The sequence below is a fragment of the Ochotona curzoniae genome, unplaced genomic scaffold (genome assembly GCF_017591425.1).
Source record: "Ochotona curzoniae isolate NIBS_2020 unplaced genomic scaffold, NIBS_Ocur_1.0 contig_2723, whole genome shotgun sequence".
NCBI lineage: Eukaryota > Metazoa > Chordata > Mammalia > Lagomorpha > Ochotonidae > Ochotona > Ochotona curzoniae.
The window spans coordinates 2,178,414-2,197,631 of NW_024465573.1; the positions used below are offsets into that span (position 1 = coordinate 2,178,414).

Genomic DNA, 19,218 nt, shown 5'->3' on the forward strand with positions numbered 1-19,218 from the left:
ACGATTGTTTCCTGGATTGAAGAAGAGGCACTGCCTGCTAAAGGTCTGTGTGAGGTCAACCTCTGTGGGACCAAAATTAAATAGTCTGCAGAACCTGAGATTACAAAACCTAGACATTGGCTGGGCGGGGCGGGGCCAGAAGTGGGCGTCTTTGCAGAGGACAGTATAAACAGGAGGGAGATCAGAGAAGGAAGAGAAATAAAAGAAAGAGGAAGAGTACACACAAAGCCCCACAAAACTCCCCACCCACTCCCCAAGAAAAACTAACAGGGAGATGGGGCAGATCAGGCGACGCTTGGGAAGCTGGCATTCAGCGCCCCCTGATCCCAAGAGATCTCTGTGCAACCTCTGGCTAAGCATCCTCTGAACTGCCAGAACGCCTTCCTGCTCCTCCAACCAGAAGCGCTCACTCTAAGATGCAGGTATTTTGCAATGCAAGCGTAGCATGACTTTTCAATGAGACAGTAAGCCCTTAAAATACCAGGGTTTAGATTTCTTCCATCTTTCTTTTTCTACATCATTATAAAAGCTAAAAAGTAAATAAATAACCACAATAAGAACAAAAGGAGGAGGAATGATGGGAGCGTGGATGGGGTGGGAAGTCTCACTATGCTCCTAAATCCACGTACAGGAAATACATTAAATGTCTTCATCTTACATCAAAAATTGAAATTTGAGAGTGTCTAGGGGTCTGTATATATTCCTTCTCTTAAAAACTTATCTTTTAAAAAAATGATGGACTTACGACTGCTTTTGAAGGACTTTACTGTTGTAATAATATGAGGAAATAAGTTGGGAGAAGGCAATTTGCTGAGGAGGTAAGGGAAATCCCAGAGCCTATGGAATTGTATCAAAAATTAAAACAGCTAAAATAAATAAATAAATAATTTTGAAAGCGTTACAGAGATGGAGAGACACAGAGAGATCTTCCATCCACTAGTTCATTCCCCAAACAGCTGCAACAGCCAAGGCTGGGTCAGGCCAAAGCCAGAAATCTGGAACTCCTTTTGGGTCTCCCCAAACACTCGGACTATCTTTTACTGCTTTCCCAGGTACAATAGTATTCGGTATTATAAGTAATCTAGATACGATTTAAGAGTATGCAAGAGGATGCACACAGGTGCATGTAAACAATGCAAATAACAGAGCTTTGGGCATAGGTGGATTTTGGTATTCACAGTGGTTCTGGACCAACCTCATGTATACAGACAGGTGACTACTTACAAGGGGTGTGTTCTTGACAAAGTTAGTTCACTTAATGAGCCTCGGTTTTCTCATCCGACATGAGGATATGTTATATCCTATCCTTAGGGTATCCTTCCTTAGGTTATAAACATACCACAGATTGCAGGTAAGGCATGCACACAGCACTCTATAAGCCAGGTAGTCCATAAATGGCCAATAGTCATGCAAGCCTCACTAAGAAGGTGGACAGAGGGGTAACAGGTGCACATGGAGAAGTCAGAGGTCAACTCTACTAGGACAGTGAAGTGGCAGAACACAGAAAGTGTCAGCAAGCAAAGGCACCCAATCTCCCTCCTCCCAACAGCAGAGGGGTGCTCCCCTCCGTGAGGACCCCGATCCCAGCATTCTGCACCTGAGCCGGCTCTTGTTGCGAGCCACACGGGTGAGTGTGTAGCGGTTGATGGTGTAGAAGTAGTCGTGATATGGTACATCATGGGTGAGGACTTCGGCGTCAATCACATAACATTCACTCTCCTGGCTCGCCTTGTACATGGTCTGTGGTGAGGAAAGGATGGCGCTCAAGACATGTCCAGTGGAAGTCTCTGGGCTCCACCCCATCCCATAACTTCTGGATGGAAGACCCAGGGCCCCTTCAGGTGGCAGCAAGCCAAAATGTCACAGCCAGCACCCAGGACTCCTTCCTGAACCCTGTTCATAAATCCTCCAGAACAGACAAGCTTCATCCAGCCCACCTTACAATCCACCTGTGGCCTCAGTCTCTCACCTGAGTCTCTCTGACCGTGGCAGTTTTAGGAGCCAGAGGGTTGGTAAGGGTGATGGTGTAGAGAATGACGCGGCTCTGGTTTCCATTCTCTTCCTTCTTCCACGGGTGGAAGATGATATCTGCGGGCAGAGATGAACCCCAGAATGAGGGCAGGAAAGCAGTGCCCCCTTGCCCACATCCTAATTGTCCCTCCAAGTCAACTTCTCTTCATTCGGCTGGCCAAAGACGGGCCCCCAACAGGAAGCCAATAGGAGCCCAAGGACCAGGAGGAGGAGGCGGCCTCGGAGGGGGGGGAGTGGAAACAGAAAAGAAGCTCATTGTAGAACGGCCAGAATCCTACAGTAGGCTCCAGAACGCTGATTGTTCCTGAGTTGGGGCAGGAGGTCTTAGGGCCACCTACAGGGGTGCAGGCAACACTGGAGTTACTGTGGCAAGGACCTAGGATCCCTTGGGAACAAGTCGTCTCCTCCAAGACCTGACTGCCCCATGCCCTCAGCGTGCCTCTCTCGGCCTAGGGGCTTTCTGACGCCCTAATGCTTTCCTCAAGGCCTTTTCCCATATCAGTGCCGCAGCCCCTGCCGTGGGAACAGCAGGATGGAGGGGATGGACAGCAGTGTGGAAGGTCAAAGTGCAGAACTGCGAGTGCCCCAGATCTAAATTCTGGTGCGGTTCTACGATGTTCACCACGTACTGAGAACTTAAAGCTTCTTCCTCAGTCCTGGGGGATTACACGGCCTGCACACAGGGCAGCTGTACACCCTGAGTGATTAAGGAGTGCACCTGCCATACGCTCTGTGCTTCACCGGGAGTGGGTGCTGCCGCCTTGCAAAAGACACTGAGAGCCGAGAGAATGGAAGCCAGGCCATGGCGAGTACACAGCGGGGCAAGGTGTGACACTGCACAGCACAGGGCATGAAGAGGACAAGCAGGCACTGAGGTAGCTCTGGCCCTTGTATGGCAAGACAGCAGGAGCCTCAAGCATCAGGTGGCCTGAGGAAAAGGGAACCATGGGAGGGGGGCGGGAAGGGAAGGGCTCAGCCCCACAGAACACACCGGAAAAGCGCCGCTGCTCCATGAAGTCCCGCAGGAAGGGCGAGGTGGTGAAGAGAAGGTCATAGAGCTTATCCACACTGAAGTTGAAGACTTCATTCACGTACTGCCGGCCACTCAGGTCCTCATAGAAGGCCTGGACCTCCCCTGCACGGAAGAGAGGACAAAGACAGTGAGAGCAGAGAGTACAAGGAGCCCTGGGGACAGCCCTGAAACACTGATGCTAGACTCACGTGTGTGTGGGCAGGGCTGCCAGGAGTGGGGAGACCTTCGGGTCAGGGAGCTGGATGCCCTGGCTCCACTGTTCAGGACTACGCTTCAGTCTCTTCCCTTCACTGGGGTGCAAGCTGTCCACAGCAGTCAGCACTGTGTTCACTCACCCTTTACAGAGGACTTGGGACCGTGGGCTTTCTTTGCTTTCCACTTCCAAGCACAGCTATGCTGAAGGGCCAAAGCTTACCAAAAAAGCTTCTGAGGCTGCAGCTGCCCCAGTGATCTGGGATCCCTAACTGTATCATGTCTGCTCTGATGCCACAAGGCAGCTTATTTCACCCATGACTTTAGTCCCCACTCATTCTTCTAAAAACTTGCAATGATAGTGTTACAGTAGCAAAAGAAGAGAAATCAAGATGAGCCAACAAGGTTCTACACAGCAAAGGTGGGGATAGGGAGAGGGAGATAACACATCCAGAAGTATTAGCCTGCATTCTCAAGGTTGCTGTGCCCACTCAGAACACAACTCTGTGATCACATGCAGACTCCCGCCAACCTGGGGACTGCACCTGCAATGTTTTGCATGTGCTCCCTGCTACAGACGAATGTGTCTGAAGAGAGATGGTTTCTAATGACTGTGCCTGCATGAGCTGGCTTCCCACAGCCCCTACTACCTGTTCCTGCATGGGCTGGTATGTGATTGAAGCACCAGAACCCTAGCATTTCAGGCACCACTAGAACCTGAGAAGGCCAAGGAAGGAATCAGGAGCAGCCTACACAGTCAGCGTCTAGGACTGGGCATTGCATAGTCATGGTGTGAAGGATATGCACATCTTAGAATATGTAAACGGCATCAGTGGAATCAGGCAATGCCCAACCTGCCCAGCCATTTGTCCTGAATCCTGGGCAGGGGCAATCAAGACAATTGAAGACTAGAGAGCCACCAGAGGCAACCCCTGGGACAAGCTGTCCACAGATAAAGCCACTGAGCACCGTCTGTACTCACCACCAATTCAGTGAAAGAAACCAACAGCCTGATTTCAGGAACATGGAGTCTGTAGTTTTCTCTTTGCAACGTAGCAGCAGCACATATCTGAAGTGGTTCCTAGGAGCTAGCCCCGCCTAGCAGTGCAGTAAAAAGCACTACGGAGATTCACTTTAGAAGGGGAATCTCCAAATCTGTCCAACCCTACATGGCCTAAACCGTGATGTTCAGCTCACTAATGAGTTCTCCAGTGCTCTTGAGGAAGTTTCTATCATTTCCATGGCACCCTCCCTGTGGCTAAACACTGACATCACGCGGCACGTCCATGAGGGACAGAGGTGCAAAGCAAGCCAATGCCAATGGTGAGGTACATTTAGAGGCAAGACTGTGGAAGGAACAAAGCATCCATTGAGCGTAGGAGGACAAAATATAAAATAGCGAGGGTCCTGCAGTGATCATCTGAAAAGAGGGATATATAAGGATGTCTGAAAAAGTTTGCAGAAGACAGGTAAAATAATAAAAAAATAAATCAAATAAATCAAATAAATTAAATAAATAAAATAAATTTTTTTGATTCCAAAAAAAATGCTGAAATTAATTTAGTTTTTTTCCCCAACATTTTCTTTTTTTTTTTTTTAAAGATTTATTTTTATTATTTTTTTTTTATTGGAAAGGCGGATATACAGAGAGGAGAGACAGAGAGGAAGATCTTCCATCCGATGATTCACTCCCCAAGTGAGCGCAACGGCCGATACTACGCCGATCCGAAGCCAGGAGCCTCTTCCAGGTCTCCCATGCGGGTGCAGGGTCCCAAAGCTTTGGGCCGTCCTCGACTGCTTTCCCGGGCCACAGGCAGGGAGCTGGAAGGGAAGCAGGGCTGCCGGGATTAGAACCGGCGCCCATGTGGGATCCCGGGCGTGCAAGGCGAGGACCTTAACCACTGCGCCACCGCGCCGGGCCCTTCCCCAACATTTTCCATGACCTCTTAAAAGTCCCCTACAAATACACTATTAAAAAATTATTACTTGAAAGAGCTGCAGGGAAAGAGGGAGAGATAGAAAGAGAGAGGTCTTCCATCCTCTGGTTTATCTACCAAGCAGCTAGCATGACTAGGGCTGAGCCAGGTCAAAGCCAGGAGCCAGGAACGCCACCCAGGTCTCCCACACGGATGGCAAGGGCCCAAGCTCTCAGGCCATGTGCTGTTGCTTTTCCCAGGATATTAGTAGGGAGCTGGATTGGAAGTGGAGCAGTAGGAACACAAACTGGTGCCCATATGGGATTGCTGGCATCACAGGTAGCAGCCTGAGCAGCTAAAACACATTGTGGGCCCTGAAATGTACCATTTTTTTCCACACAGCTCTGTAAACAACCCTTCCATGAGGAACCTAGAGACAACCAACCGCAGTCTCTACAGAGTCACTTTAGCTGTTCTCAAACGCCCACCTTCATCGTGTGTGTCAGAAGAGTCGCTGAGCTCCGTGGGGATGTCTTCATTGTCATTGAAGTCCAACGATGGAGAGTTTACAGGTGCGATGATGTCCATCTTCTCCCCTATGATGTTGTCAATGGCGAGCTCCTTCTCCAGGGACCCATCGCCCTCTAGCACCTCTTCCTCCAAGGGCAAGCCATCGAACTGCGGTGGAGACAGCAGTCACACACCACAGGTAATGTGCTCGGGACATCTGTCTTCCAAAGAGGTTAGCGTCCTGGCCTTGGGGTTCTTCCCATGCACAGCTCAGCTACGAGCGAGTTAGTAGTCCTTTCCTGAGCCACATCCTCAGCATGCTATGACCAAGCCAGCCTGCCTCCAAAGCATTTTTGCTTTCCCTTCTCTCATCAGCCCTGGAGGCTCAATGCAATGCTTTATATCTTCACAACACCCTTAGAAGTAGGAGATTAATGCTCAAATGCATGTTTTCATACTAATGCGAGTTGGCCTGGCTCTTAACCCACTGCAATGCAAGACTCCCATTTCTGAGAACTGCTCCCACCTTCCAGCAAGCACACAAACTCCTTCCTTCATCACCATCCTTTCTCCTCGATATCTGAACTCTCGAGAACAGAGAATACTTATCTTTACGCTGTCCACAGACGCTACCATAGTAAGAAACTAAATTACGGTGTATATAGAAATATTAACCAAATGTACAGTTCTGGATTAATTCTCCACCAGATGCAGCTTGTCCAGAGCAGTCCAGCAACGAGCCAAGCTCACACAATAGGTTTGGAATGGTTTCCATCTGCTCAGAAGGCAGTCCCACATAACTAGAACCGAAACTACATCACTGGAATATAGACAGCCCCCTTGCCAGGATGTGTTGTTGAATAACCCAACCACGGTATAACCACCCTGTCCCCCGTTACTCCCCAGAACAGGGTCCCTGTGGCGTTAACTACCCTACAAGAGCCTAGCCCCTGGGTGGAAGGACTATGGGTCCATGCCCATACCGAGACAGGGGCTTCACTGCTCCCTGTGGATGTCAGAGTGCTGTTGGTGATGGATTTCTTGGGCAGCTGAGGACTTGCATCTGGCTTGGTCTCTATGCTGCTTTTGGAGGAGCTGTCATTAACTTCATTCTCTTCTACGGGGATCTCCTCGCAGTAGCTGAAGGAAGACAGCAGTGAGCCCAGGTTAACCTCAGGGATTATGATCACTGAAAGTTTTAAGAACCTCAAACATGTCCATCTCCACCCAGAGCCATGGGCCTTCCTGCCTCTTTGAGGGCAGAGATATGCATTTCTTCCCTAACCAAAAGTCTACCTCCATTACTCTCCTTAAAATACCTTCCTACCACACCCTACCCTTTGCTGCTTCCCTACAATTTCTGGCCTCAAACTCACTTTTTTCTAGACATCATCCTTAGATTTGTTCTCACCTAAACATGGTAACTACTGGTTTTAAGCTATGCTTTTTTCCACTGGTATTCATTCTGACTGCTTAAATCAAGTGTTCGGGTTCTGAGCATAATTTCATTTCCCCGTGACTAAGACAGGACTCCAGCTAAAGTGTTCCTTCACTGGTACCGCCCAAACCCTAGCTCTTAACTAGTAAACCTCTCTTCCTAAACCTAAATAGAGACCTCTTTGAGAACGTGATGTCCTTCCAAGGACATTTCAGGGACTGTAGTCTCCTCGAGCTGCGGTTATCACTGTTGTAATCGTCACAAACATCAACATCTCGCTTACTCTTTGCATATCAGGACTGACAACTCCGAGTCAATTACCTGCACTATAGCACTCGCCGACTGGGTTCTCGCAGGGATTAAATAATACCACTATTCAATATTGATACTTACACCTGAGCCCAGGTCTAGGTCCTCCTGGTTCAAAGCTCTTCCCCTGCCTTCTACTCTTCAAGCCTCTTACACTGTCACCTATTCTCCCCCTACCATCTGTGTCTCATGCAAGCTTGCTCTCAGTATTATGAGTGTGCAGCCTCTGTTTTTCCTATCAACAGTACGTGACACAGTGGGACTCCCTTCTCCTTAACTCCTTTTCCTTACCTTCCAGGATACAAAATGCCCCTGTTGTTCTTCCTACATCTGTGGGTGTTCTTCCAAGGTATGTTTTGCTGCCGCTTCCTCTTGTCGAGTGCTCTCAGGCCTAGTCCTTGAACTACATCTTACATCCATTTGGTTGGTGGAGGGCTCAGCCAGTTTCAGGGAGCTCCAGTTACCACTCTAGAGCATGTGGCCCCAGACTTCCTGTGACCTCCGCCCTCACACCTCAAGGCCTGCTGGATTGTTCCACATGGCCATCTGTCTAAAGCCACTCTTGTGCTCTTCCCTTAAAATGTGCTCTGCCTACAATGCTGTCCATCTCAGGCCGGAGCAACTTCATCTATGCAGATGGCAAGATCAACAACAACAACAAAATCTTACATACGGTTCCCTTTTGGATCCATCAATAAACATGAAAATATATCCAGGAGCTGATCACTTATCACCATTCTACAGCCACTTTCCTGGTCCGAGCCGCTGTTCTCATTCATCTGAATCATCTATTGATTCTCATTCATCTTAGTCTCCCCCGTTTCTCCCTATGCTCTTCCAAAACCCCTCCAGTATGTTTTCTGTCTAGAAGCCAGAGTGATCCTGTTCAGTCAAGACCTTATCAACGATCTACTCACAATGTTTCCATTCCGTTCTTGGTAAAACCCAGCCATTGGGGCCAACAGGCCCTTGGGTGCTTTCACAGCCCTGGCTTTGCTGTTTTCTCCACCCGGAAGACTGTTCATCCAGGTATGTCTCCCCTGACCCCTCAGATTCATTCCTTCACTTTCACTAGGGCTAAATTTCAATGCCACTCGCCCAGTGGAGGCTTTGCTGCCAATCCACCCGCAGTTTCCCAGAGCAGCCCAGCCCCAGCTCCTCACCCCATCGTGTTGAAGTCATCATCAGGGGGCACATAGTCCTCATCGTCACTGGTCAGGCCCAGCTCGTTCCCGTAGCACTGGTGAACAAAGTGCCAGAGTTCCTTGGGGCACAGAGGCTGCAGGAGAGAAAGGCAAGAAGCCTGAACACTGGTTCTTCCGAACCTCCAAATCCGCCCAGAGGAACTCTCTTCAACAGGGCTGTGCAGAATGTAACCAACTGGCGACTTGGGTATGGTAATTGCCCCACCCACGTGCCTCCTGATGAGATCCAGTATTAACAGCCATAAACTCGTGGTGCTCTAAGGTTAGGGAGCCCTTCGGATGCTGAACATTCATAAGATCCCAGACCCTGTCTCCCACACACAGCAAACATCTCCTAGTGGGCCACTTCCAAGAATGAAACTCAATGTCGAACGTGGTCCATTCCACAGACGGAGAATTCCTGTGGTCAGAAATAGTCTCACATTCTTGGAGTTTAACAGGCCATCTCATTCAACCTTCTCTTGACTATCTTAATATAGTAGAGCAGCCAGGACACAAACTGGCGCCCGTATGGGATGCTGGCACTTGCAGGTGGAAGATTAGCTTGCTGAGCCACCATGCCAGTGAACACTCTTTCTTCTTAAATAGAAGCAGCTTGCAACACCCATCAGGTCCAGCTTTGTTTGCTTAATTTCAATGTGTGCCTGTGCCGTGCACAGTCCTAGACAAGAGTATTCCAGTGTGGGTACTGTGGCATGCTGAGGTGGGCCACTCCTACAACACCTGAATCACATATGGGTGTGTGTTAGAGTTCCCACTACTCCATTTCCAATCTAGGTTCCTGCTAATAAGCCTGGAGAAGCAGCGGAAGATGCCCTGAGTGCTTGGGCCCCTGCACTCCATGGGAGACCTGAATGAAGCCAAGTCCCAGTCATTACAGGACACTAAAGCTGTCCTTAGACCATCTTTTCAGGGTATGGCTTAAGAAACCAGCAGAATACCGCAATTCAGCCTTAGTGTTCTAGTAAGGAGAACTGCCTAGATTGGTGGAGTCAGGACCTCGCTATGGGGTAGCAAGGTCTGCGGGCTCCCTGTGCCACACTGCCCAAAGAAGGAGTCTCTTTCTTCTGGATTTGAACCTCTCTGTTCTTTCTCTGGCCTTTATGGACACCATTCACCCTGCCTGGGACACAGCTGTCTCTCTCTAAGCCATGTCCCAGCCTGCCTCACCACTCAACCTTTGCCATCTGACCACAGGTTAAAAAAAAAGCACAACAAGCAAATCCTCCTCACTGGACAGAACTCCTGGAAGTCATTTTACTAGAGCACTGGGGAAGACAATGGATAACCCTGTGTACAGCTTAGAATCAAAAACAACTATGACCCGAAAACTCAGAACTGCCCATGAAGACTCAACTACTGCCACCTGGTTATTACAGGTGGCCAATTAAAGGGACAGGATCTGCAAATAAGTGACCAGGATTCATGCCACGGATACAGACTCTCAGACTAGCAGAAACTCTATTTGAGTCAGGGCAGGAATTGTGGCCCCTCTCGGTGCAACTCAGCAGTCGGCTAGTGGAGATGCGAGTGAGCATTTACACGTTTTTCTATTAGTGGTGCTCTGGCATCTAGCATCCTGTTCAGAAGCAACCTACCAAGGTTCATTAATTCCTAGCAACAAGAACAACTCACTCACATGCAACCAACCAGCGAACAGTCCCTCCACCCAGGGACGGAGCACACTCCCTTGCCCTAGCTGCTCCAAGGTCAGACGCCGGGCAAACATAGATGACCCCTATACCTTTAAGCATGCTGACTTATCAAAATCAGCCAGACCTAAAATCGCACCCAAGGCTTCCTGCAAACACCACACTAGAGGTGCTGGCTGTGCTCTCCCAAACCTGAAGCCTCCCCTATGGCCCTGAGTCTGGGCCCCCTATGACTAAGGATCTTGGAATAAAAAAGCTTCTGCTTTCCAGGACAGTTATTTCTGTGTCAACACACCAAACAAAACAACTTCTGGGACAATTTACAGTAGTGGAACTGATGATGGGCCTGTGACGGGTCCAAAATCCTCAATGCTTTACTCTGGGCAGCGTGGAAGCCATTCCCAAAGAGGACAGGCTGCTTCTAAGGACTCAGGTTAATAGTGCTGGTGCTAGCATGTGCCATTCTCCCAACCCTAGAGGAATTCTGGGACCACAAGAGACTGGGACGTCTTGGAGCTGGCTAAGGAGCAAGCTCCCATCGGGACGTCAGGGGGAGAGGACATACAGGTGGACATTCACCTGGCGGCAGAACGTACCTTATCCAGGAGAGCATTCTGCCACAGCCGGAACATCATCATGTACGTCCTATCCCGGGCTCCAAAAGACGTGAAAAAGTGCTGGATGGCAGGAGAAAATAGACAGGCATGTGCGTTAGGACTTAGAAAAGTATGACTGGAGATAGGATCCTTACTTCTTTATAATACTGACTTCATCCTCTAATACCAACGACTCTGACACTTGTGGTCATAGCCTAGGTACTTGAGCTGCGGAGGTCAGACACAAGGGGTCCAGGCTCTGGGGACTCCTGAGTGCCTTTAGGTTTACACCCACACTTGTCTCAGGGCTTTTTTCTTTGGTTTCAAGTTTTCACTTACAGTGGCAATGTGCTGTGGTACAGCACATTAAATTTCAGCCTACATTGCCGACATCCCACATTGCAACAACACTGGCTGTTCTTCCAGTCCAGGTTCCTGTTAACGTGCCCGAGAAGGCAGTGGAAGACGACCCAAGTGCTTGGGCCCCTGCCACCCATGTGGAAGTTTCAGGTGGAGTTTCAGGTGGAGTTTCAGATTCCTGGCTCCAGCCTGAACCAGACCAGGCTATTAGGGCCATATGGGAAATGATCCAGAAGATAAAAGATTTCTCTTTCTCTTTCACTAATGCCTTTTAGACAAACAATGGTAAGTGTTTAAAAAGATAAAAGTTTCACCTCCATAAAAATGTCCTGCACCCAACACACCAGAACTAGGTCAGAGGTAAGCTACGAACTGACCCAAAAGGAAGGACAAGACAAATGCCCCAATGCCCTGGCTTTTTTCATTCATTCAACAAGTATTTTAAGATCAGCCTGCACTGGCCATCAGTCTACATGCTAAGGCTCCACAAGGACAACATGGAAAGGAATCCTCTCTTCCGGGGCTTAGTTACCACTGGCATCCTTTCTAATATTCAGAAAACCACCACGCACCTACTAACTACTTCAAAGCTTTTTTAAAAACTTAAAAATTTTTTTTTTAATTGGAAAGGTGGATACACAGAAAGGAGGAGAGACAAAGAAGAAGGATCTTCCTTCCGATGGTTCACTCCCTAAGCGGCTGCAACAGCTGGACTTGAGCCAATTCAAAGCCAGGAGCCAGGAGCTCTTCTGGGTCTCCCATGCGGGTGCAGGGTTCCAAAGATTTGGGCCGTCTTCAACTACTTTCCCAGGCCACAAGCAGGGAGCCAGATAGGAAGCAGGGCTGCCGGGATTAGAACCGGTGCCCATATGGGATCCCAGGAGTGCAAGGCAAGGACTTTAACCACTATGCTATCGTGCCACGCCCTTTTTAAATTGTGGACCACCCCAAATGCCTTAGGTACTCCACAAAATTGTTAACAAGTAATAGCATGACCTTGATTTGGGCAACTTTCATCATCTCAAAACTCGCTGGGACCAGAAACAGAATCCAAGGCCAAGAGTATCAACCCCAATGTTCATGGATACAACCACTGAACTGCCCAAGTCCAAGGAAACTTTTGCACTGACATCTTCAGTAGACACCCACCCTGACCTTGACCAGGTTAGCCTTCAGGCTCTGGCTACTTGCCTTAAATCCTATCAACGTTTCCTCTATGGAAGAGGATGCTCCATTTCCTATCTGACTCTTTCTCCTCTTGATAGATCATCAGCTATGTTCTGATATACAATGATGAGTACTTCTATTTGCCTAGTGAGTGTTTCACAATAATGTTTTCAAATAGGTGATGTTATTTTAAAACTCATTTCATTTCCACATTTGAGAAAAACTAGGGCTCAGAAAGGATGCCTGCAGTCACAGGACTCCATCTCGGAGTTCTGGCTCCCAAGTCCAATGTCTGCCACTCCAATCTCCTGCCAGCTTGCCATCCCTAAAGGTTGCCACCCTCGTCACCTCTCACCAAGGTACTATTGGCCTCCACATTCATGCTATTTAAAGGCAGAAACACACCATTCATGGTTCTGGTCAGAATCAGGGGACGTCACTGTGTGTAAAGTGCCGCCTGCAGTGCTGACAACCCATATTGGCACTTCATTCTCTGCCCGCTCTATTTCTTAGCCTGGCAAAAGCAGTGAAAGACGACACAAGTGCTTGGAACCCTGCAACCCACGTGGGAGAGACAAATTGAAGTTCCTGGCTCCTGGCTTCAGCCTGACTCTGCCCTGGCTGTTCAGCCACTTGAGGAATGAACCAGTGAATAGAAGATCTCTCTATTATTCTGTCTCTCCTTCTCTAACATTTTCCAGATAAATAGATCTTTAAAAGAAAGGAAGGCAGAAAGCCAGTTCTGAATTAGACTCCACTTACCTTTTCTGAATCAGTGCAAACTTGGATGGCGTTGGGAATGAGGCGAGCTGTTTTTTCTTTAGTCATGGAGCAAATGTCTTTCAAACGAACTGTCAGCTGACAATCCACAGGCACAGGAAAAGACAAGTAAAAGGAGGTATTAGTGGACCCAGACAGAGTGTTTCAGATGGCACAAGTGCAGGTAGGGAATCCAGACCAGAGATGACACATGAACAGCCTTGGAAGGGCGGCCTTGGGAACTCTGAGTCTCACTGCCCTTCACAGGGAGGGACAGAGCCTTTGGGTAGGTTGGCTCTAGGTCCAAGAACCTTTCACACTGTTACGTGTGCCCAAGTCCTGCCGTTATTTGTCACAAATACAGAATAATGGCATCAGACAGGACCTGACATGTCAACTGGTTAATCACTGTTCACTTCTCAGGATGAGGAATCAGACTCTAAGACAGAAAGTAGCCTAAAATCACACAGCTATTCTGCTGCAAAACCCAGAGAGGGAACAATCCGCTCATGAGTTCCAAGACTAACAGTCTTTTAATTGTATTATGCTAAATGTCCAAAGGTTCACCTGCCTTTGCTTAGTCCTGTCTTCCACATCCCGAGGGGAGGAGGAGAGAAAGAGATGTGGTGCAAGAGATCTTCATACCGGGATTCAAAGTGACCTAGCCTTGCCAACTCATGCACCTGTTTCTGTTAATTCTGCCAAGGTCCAGGAAGACAACAATGCCAGCAAGAGGAAGAAAGAGCAGCTTCTCAGTCATAACCAAGGGTCCTTACCAGGGTTTCCCAGCGGAAGATGTTGCTGTAGAAGCAAATCCAATTTTCAGAGAGGTAGAGTCGGCCCTGAAGAAGAATGTCTCTTTGGAGTGCACATGAGTAATCTGCAGCAGGATGAAGAAGAGGAGCAGAGACAGGAAGCATGTTTTAGCAAACCACATGTCATCCCTCCCACCAGCACCAGTGAAGCCCACTGCCTCCCAACGACCAGGTGCACGAGCCACATGAAATAGCAGCAGGAAACACCCTGATCAGGAAACATGAAGGTGAAACAGGCTACTGCCTAGAGGCAGAGGAATGAATGGTGCAGCACCAGGGAGCCAAGAGCGACAAGTGCCAAAAGCCAGCAACAGTCAACTAACTCCCTCCCTCCGTCATCCATGACCCCTTGGCCACCTGCAGAGAGGTTAAGGACGCAGGTGACCTCCTGCAGGTGTGATGCTGGGGCGAGGGCTCAGAACATCCCCTCTTCCTGTTCCAGAAGATGTGATTATGTGGACTGCCCACAGCCTCTAGATGGGAGCAGCCAGGGTTTCTGCCAGCTCCCTCCCAGGTCACCCAGCTCACCAACGATGAGGCGCTCCGTGTCTGGAAGTTGCTTAAAGAGCTTTCTGAAGTCTTCATTTCTCTGCTTATATGTGGGACTTAACACCTGCATGACAATGGCCAAGGTTAGCAGGATGGAGCCAGGTTCACCCGGGCTAGCAAATAAGGCACAGGAGCAGCATTTGCTGCTATGGTAAGAGGGCAAGGACCAGTCTCTACCAATCACTGATCCTAGGAGACCAGGTTAGAAAAGGAGGCTTAATGCAGCCTTCAGCAAGCCAGCAGCTCCATCCCAACAGTGAAGCATGGGGGCCCCGCGGCGTGGCCTAGCAGCTAAAGTCCTCGCCTTGAGATCCCATATGGTGCTGGTTCTAATCCTGGCAGCTCCACTTCCCATCCAGCTCCCTGCTTGTGGCCTGGGAAAGCAGTCGAGGATGGCCCAAAGCTTTGGGACCCTGCACCCGTGTGGGATACCCGGAAGAAGTTCCTGGATCCTGGCTTTGGATTGGCATAGCATCGGCTGTTGAGCTCATTTGGGGAGTGAATCATTAGATGGAAGATCTTCCTCTCTGTCTCTGCTCCTCTCTGTATATCTGACTTTCCAATAAATAAATAAATCTTAAAAAAAAAAAAAAAACAGTGAAGCATGGGATCCAGCCAGGCACATGATGGGCTGGGGCCCAGTGCACCCCGCAGAAGAAGCTGTCACCATGACACAGTGAGCATTTAGCCGACCATGAAAGACGTGATTTTTTTAAATCATAAAATACTTCTAGAAGACCCATAAAACATAAGACATAAGCGAAGAATAAACACACCAAATTTCCCTCCCCAGCCTCACAAAAGGCTCCAATTGCAATCCTAACTGTACTGATGGGAAAACCAAAGCTGGCCAAAGACAGGTCCCTGGCGTGATGCTGTCCCACAGGCCATCGGGGATCAGGTCAGGTAAGGGGTGAGCATGCAGAGTGCTCTCCTTCTCTTGATGCCCAGCCCTGGCCTCTCACCCTACCGCCACCTGTGCCACCAGATGGCCCCTCTGCACACATAGCGTACAGGGTTCTCCATACACTTCCTCGGTAATTCCTCCTTGCAAACTTTGTCAGCTGTAAAACAGAATTCCTGTAGTTTCTAGGCTAACAAACTTGAGATTTAAAAAATACAAAAGGGCCCAGCACAATGGCTCAATTGGCTAATCCTCCCCTTGCAAGTGCCGGGATCCTATAAGGGTGCCAGTTTGTGTCCCGGCTGCTTCATTTCCCATGCAGCTCTCTGCTTACAGCCAGGAAAAGCAGAAGAGTAAGAGCCAAAGCCTTGGGATCTTGCACCCCTAGAGACCCAGTAAAAGCTCCTGGCTGCAGGCTTCAGATTGGTTCTGTTCCAGCCAATTGTGCCCATTTGGGGAATGAACCAATGGATGGAAGCTCTCTCTGCCTATCTCTCCTTCTCTCTGTAAATTTGTCTTTCCAAGAAAAATAAGTAAATCTTAAATAAGAATAAGTAAGTAATTTAAAACAAAAGAATGGGTGCTTGATACAGTGGTGAAGATGTGCGTGCATCCTGCTTCCTGCTCATGCACACCCTCTGAGGGAACAGGTGATGGCTCAAGGAGTTGGTTCTCTACCACCCACAGGGGAGATTCAGGCTGAGCTTCTGCTTCCTGTTGTCTGCCTGGCTGGCTCCAGCTGTTGTGGATGTTTGGGGAAGAGAACCAGTGGATGAGCATGTCTGTACATCTCTGATTCTCTGCATTTCAAATAAAACAGAAAGAAATGTGATGCTAACTCCCCTAATTGTATCATTGCACATAGCATACATGGATATAACTATTGCACCATACTGCACAAACATATGCAATTGCTACATGTCACCAAAAATACCTTGACAAAATAAATAACATGAAGATATGCACCACAGATGAAGGAAGACACCAAATGAAGATGCAAAGAACAACTACACAACCCATGAAGAGCCTCATACAGCGACAAAAGGCATATGTACCGTGTGCTGACCTATTTCTGCAGTGTACAAAGCTGCTGACCCTTGGCCAGAGGCAGGCCTGAGGACAGACTGCCCAGTTGCAGGTGACACATACTTTCTCACCCACTCCCTGGAAATCAATTGGCATGCAGTTATGGGGATGACAGAGCCGGACTTGAGCCTCTCATTGTTTTGGTGTCCATGGTGCCCAGCTGCCCACAAGGAAGCTGAAGCCATGGTCAGTATGCGTGTCCACCTGAGCTATGGCCTGGGGGGTCTCTGTGTTGGAGGGAAGAAGAGTGTTTCATAGAGAAGGCAACAGGAAGGCAAAGGAAAGGACAAAAGGTGCTTCCAAGCGCTGGGTCTGCGGCTAAGAACTGGGGTTTCAGCCTTTGATAGGTACTTATTACAGGAGTTCCACCTGCAATTGTAGCTGCCCCTCCGCATTCTGCAAAGCAAGACTGTCACAGAATCCCCCAAAATGAAGCAAAGATCATGAAATAAGACCTTGGGAGACACCCACACTACTAGTTTCAGACTAGTCCTGAGATTATCAATGTGGATGGCCCCCTGGCACCTTGGAACACAGTCCATCCTAAAACCCTTGTTTATCAGTGAATTCATAACCATGTCTAACTGGCCAATGAAAGCTGCCAGTAATCAACCGTGGAATGAGTTATTGCCAAGTACCAGCCACCGGTTCAAAACCCATCATGTCCACTCATCTCTATACCTGGCAGAAGGGTTGTTTTTAGTGTCCCAAGTTCGAGTAAACTGAGGCACACAGCAGCTACCCGATTTACTCACAGTGCCTGGCTACCGAGCAGGAGAGCAGAAGGGAAACCCAGGGCATGTGGTTCTAAGCTGGAGCATGTTCACCTGCTTTGGGCTCTCTCCCTACACACACCCCCAAACCTCCCCCACCACACACACACACCCAAACCTCCCCCACTATATATTCCTGGCCCTCTGTCAACCTGAGACGCTGTTGACCAGGTGGCCCCAAGTCCTTGCAGGTGAACTTGGACATTAGCCTTCCAATCACCTGGAACTCCAAAAGCTTCCTATTTCTAATATCCTGTCTACATGGTCATTTCTCTCCAGCTTCTCTTTTACCCCATGAGACCTCAGACACCTGCAGAGACAGAGGTGGTGGGGACGTCGAGGAGAGTCTGGCTATTGCATCCACATGGAGGAGAGGAGGCAGTCACTTCTCTGCTTGGGACAAGGTTGTAGCACTGAAGACAGGGGAGGACAAACCTCATGTCCACAGTCTCTCTAGGCCAGGGGCACACACAGACGCCTCCAGGCTGCAGAGCACTCAGTGGCAAGAAGCAGGCAAGAAGCAGAGACAAGTCAGCACACTCCACTTGCCACCCAGCACCTCCCCACACCAGAAACCCTGGCCCTCTTCCTTCTCACCCCTGCAATCCTGCTCTCCCCAGGTGAGGCACCATTCCCCTATTTGAGTTCAAAACTATCCAAGGACTCAGGTTCAAGGATTGTCACTCATCAGTTCCCAGGCCCTTGGCGAGCACAGATGCCCAGGGCATGGAAAGGCATAGAGAACCATCGCAGACAGAGAAACTGGGTCACACACTCACAGCCGGGATTTCCTCAGATCCGTGCCAGCAACAGTATTCAGCCCCGGCAGGGGTGTCAGTAAGCCTCTTCAGGTACCCCCGTAGCGCCCAGCTTTCCTGCTGCAACAGGAGGCTCCACAGGACCCCAGATTCCGTGAGAGATTCCATGGCCCCCCCAACCAGGGGAACCCAGCTCCTGCGCTCCAACTCCTGACTGTCCCAAGGGAGGAATGAAAACAATTGGCTTCACTTGGCCTGACTTCTTGGAGACCCTGCCTGAGGTTCTTTCCTCTCCTACAGATATGTTCCCAGCACGAAGGCTCACAAATTGGAGAGTGTGGTCACAGCATGGCTCTCGAGCGGGGCTGGCTGGCCAGTCTCCCACAGCCGGACTCTGCTTCGTCCTTCTCGGCTGATCTTCGGCCTGACAGCGGCCTGGGGACAGGAGGGTGGCATGTGCCTGAGGTACCCCCTCCTGGTCAGTGCAGTCACTCCCAGAGTCGGGCCAGAGCCAGAGGACTCAGAGGCCACAGCAGGTATACAAGGCCGGCTGGGGGCTCCAGGGGCAGGTCCCTGGGCGGACAGGCAAACTTCACAAGAAGAGGTGGCCCACAGCAGGAGGCGAAGGCTGAGCCCCACTGGTTACTCACACACGGTGGAGTGATTCAGAGTAGTCAGTCTAAAGCTCCGGAGAGGGACCTGCATGCTCGGCTCTGCAGTCGCAGTCTGTCCCCTCACTGGCACATTTAATCAATGTTCAATGGGCGGGCACAGGGTCACGATGACTCACAGCCCTCCCAAAGCGGAGGGGCCAGCCCTGGCCATGGCCAACAGGGCCTGATCTCATCCCCACCCCTACACACACCCCTTTATCCCTGCAGAACGTGCTCCATTGGGCTGTCCAGCAAACAAGCTCTTTGTTAGAGTCACCCGTGAAAGGAGGGAGGCAAGCAGGGCGGGTGGGCGGGCAGGGCCGAGAGCCTTGCACATGCTTCAAGTTACAGGATCTGGGTGACAGTCCTGGCCAATGTCCTCCAGTAACCCCCAGCCTAGCCAGGCCTCCCCAGCCAGATGTTTCCTGCAATGGAAAGTTGCTGGCCAGGGCTTTGGGTGGGGGAAGGGACAGGGAGGTGCCAAGGGCACTGTGTGATGATGATGAAATCTG

General features: G+C 49.7%; 1 protein-coding gene across 8 annotated transcripts in view; it reads right to left on the reverse strand.

Annotated features, from left to right (window-relative positions):
- GRAMD1B (GRAM domain containing 1B) overlaps nt 1-19,218 on the reverse strand; it is a 191,573-nt gene that overhangs the window by 9,401 nt on the left and 162,954 nt on the right. For 7 of the 8 annotated variants that reach the window (XM_040976790.1, XM_040976789.1, XM_040976787.1 and 4 more), the window contains 10 exons: nt 14,512-14,596; nt 13,945-14,048; nt 13,172-13,267; nt 10,883-10,963; nt 8,593-8,708; nt 6,666-6,822; nt 5,661-5,850; nt 3,023-3,166; nt 1,970-2,088; nt 1,598-1,740 (listed from right to left, as the gene is read on the reverse strand). In XM_040976790.1, the coding sequence (XP_040832724.1) occupies nt 1,598-1,740; nt 1,970-2,088; nt 3,023-3,166; nt 5,661-5,850; nt 6,666-6,822; nt 8,593-8,708; nt 10,883-10,963; nt 13,172-13,267; nt 13,945-14,048; nt 14,512-14,596 (1,235 nt within the window). Of the gene's footprint in view, nt 1-1,597; nt 1,741-1,969; nt 2,089-3,022; nt 3,167-5,660; nt 5,851-6,665; nt 6,823-8,592; nt 8,709-10,882; nt 10,964-13,171; nt 13,268-13,944; nt 14,049-14,511; nt 14,597-18,074; nt 19,115-19,218 lie in introns of those variants that run through there. The other variant, XM_040976794.1, reaches the window with a different exon arrangement.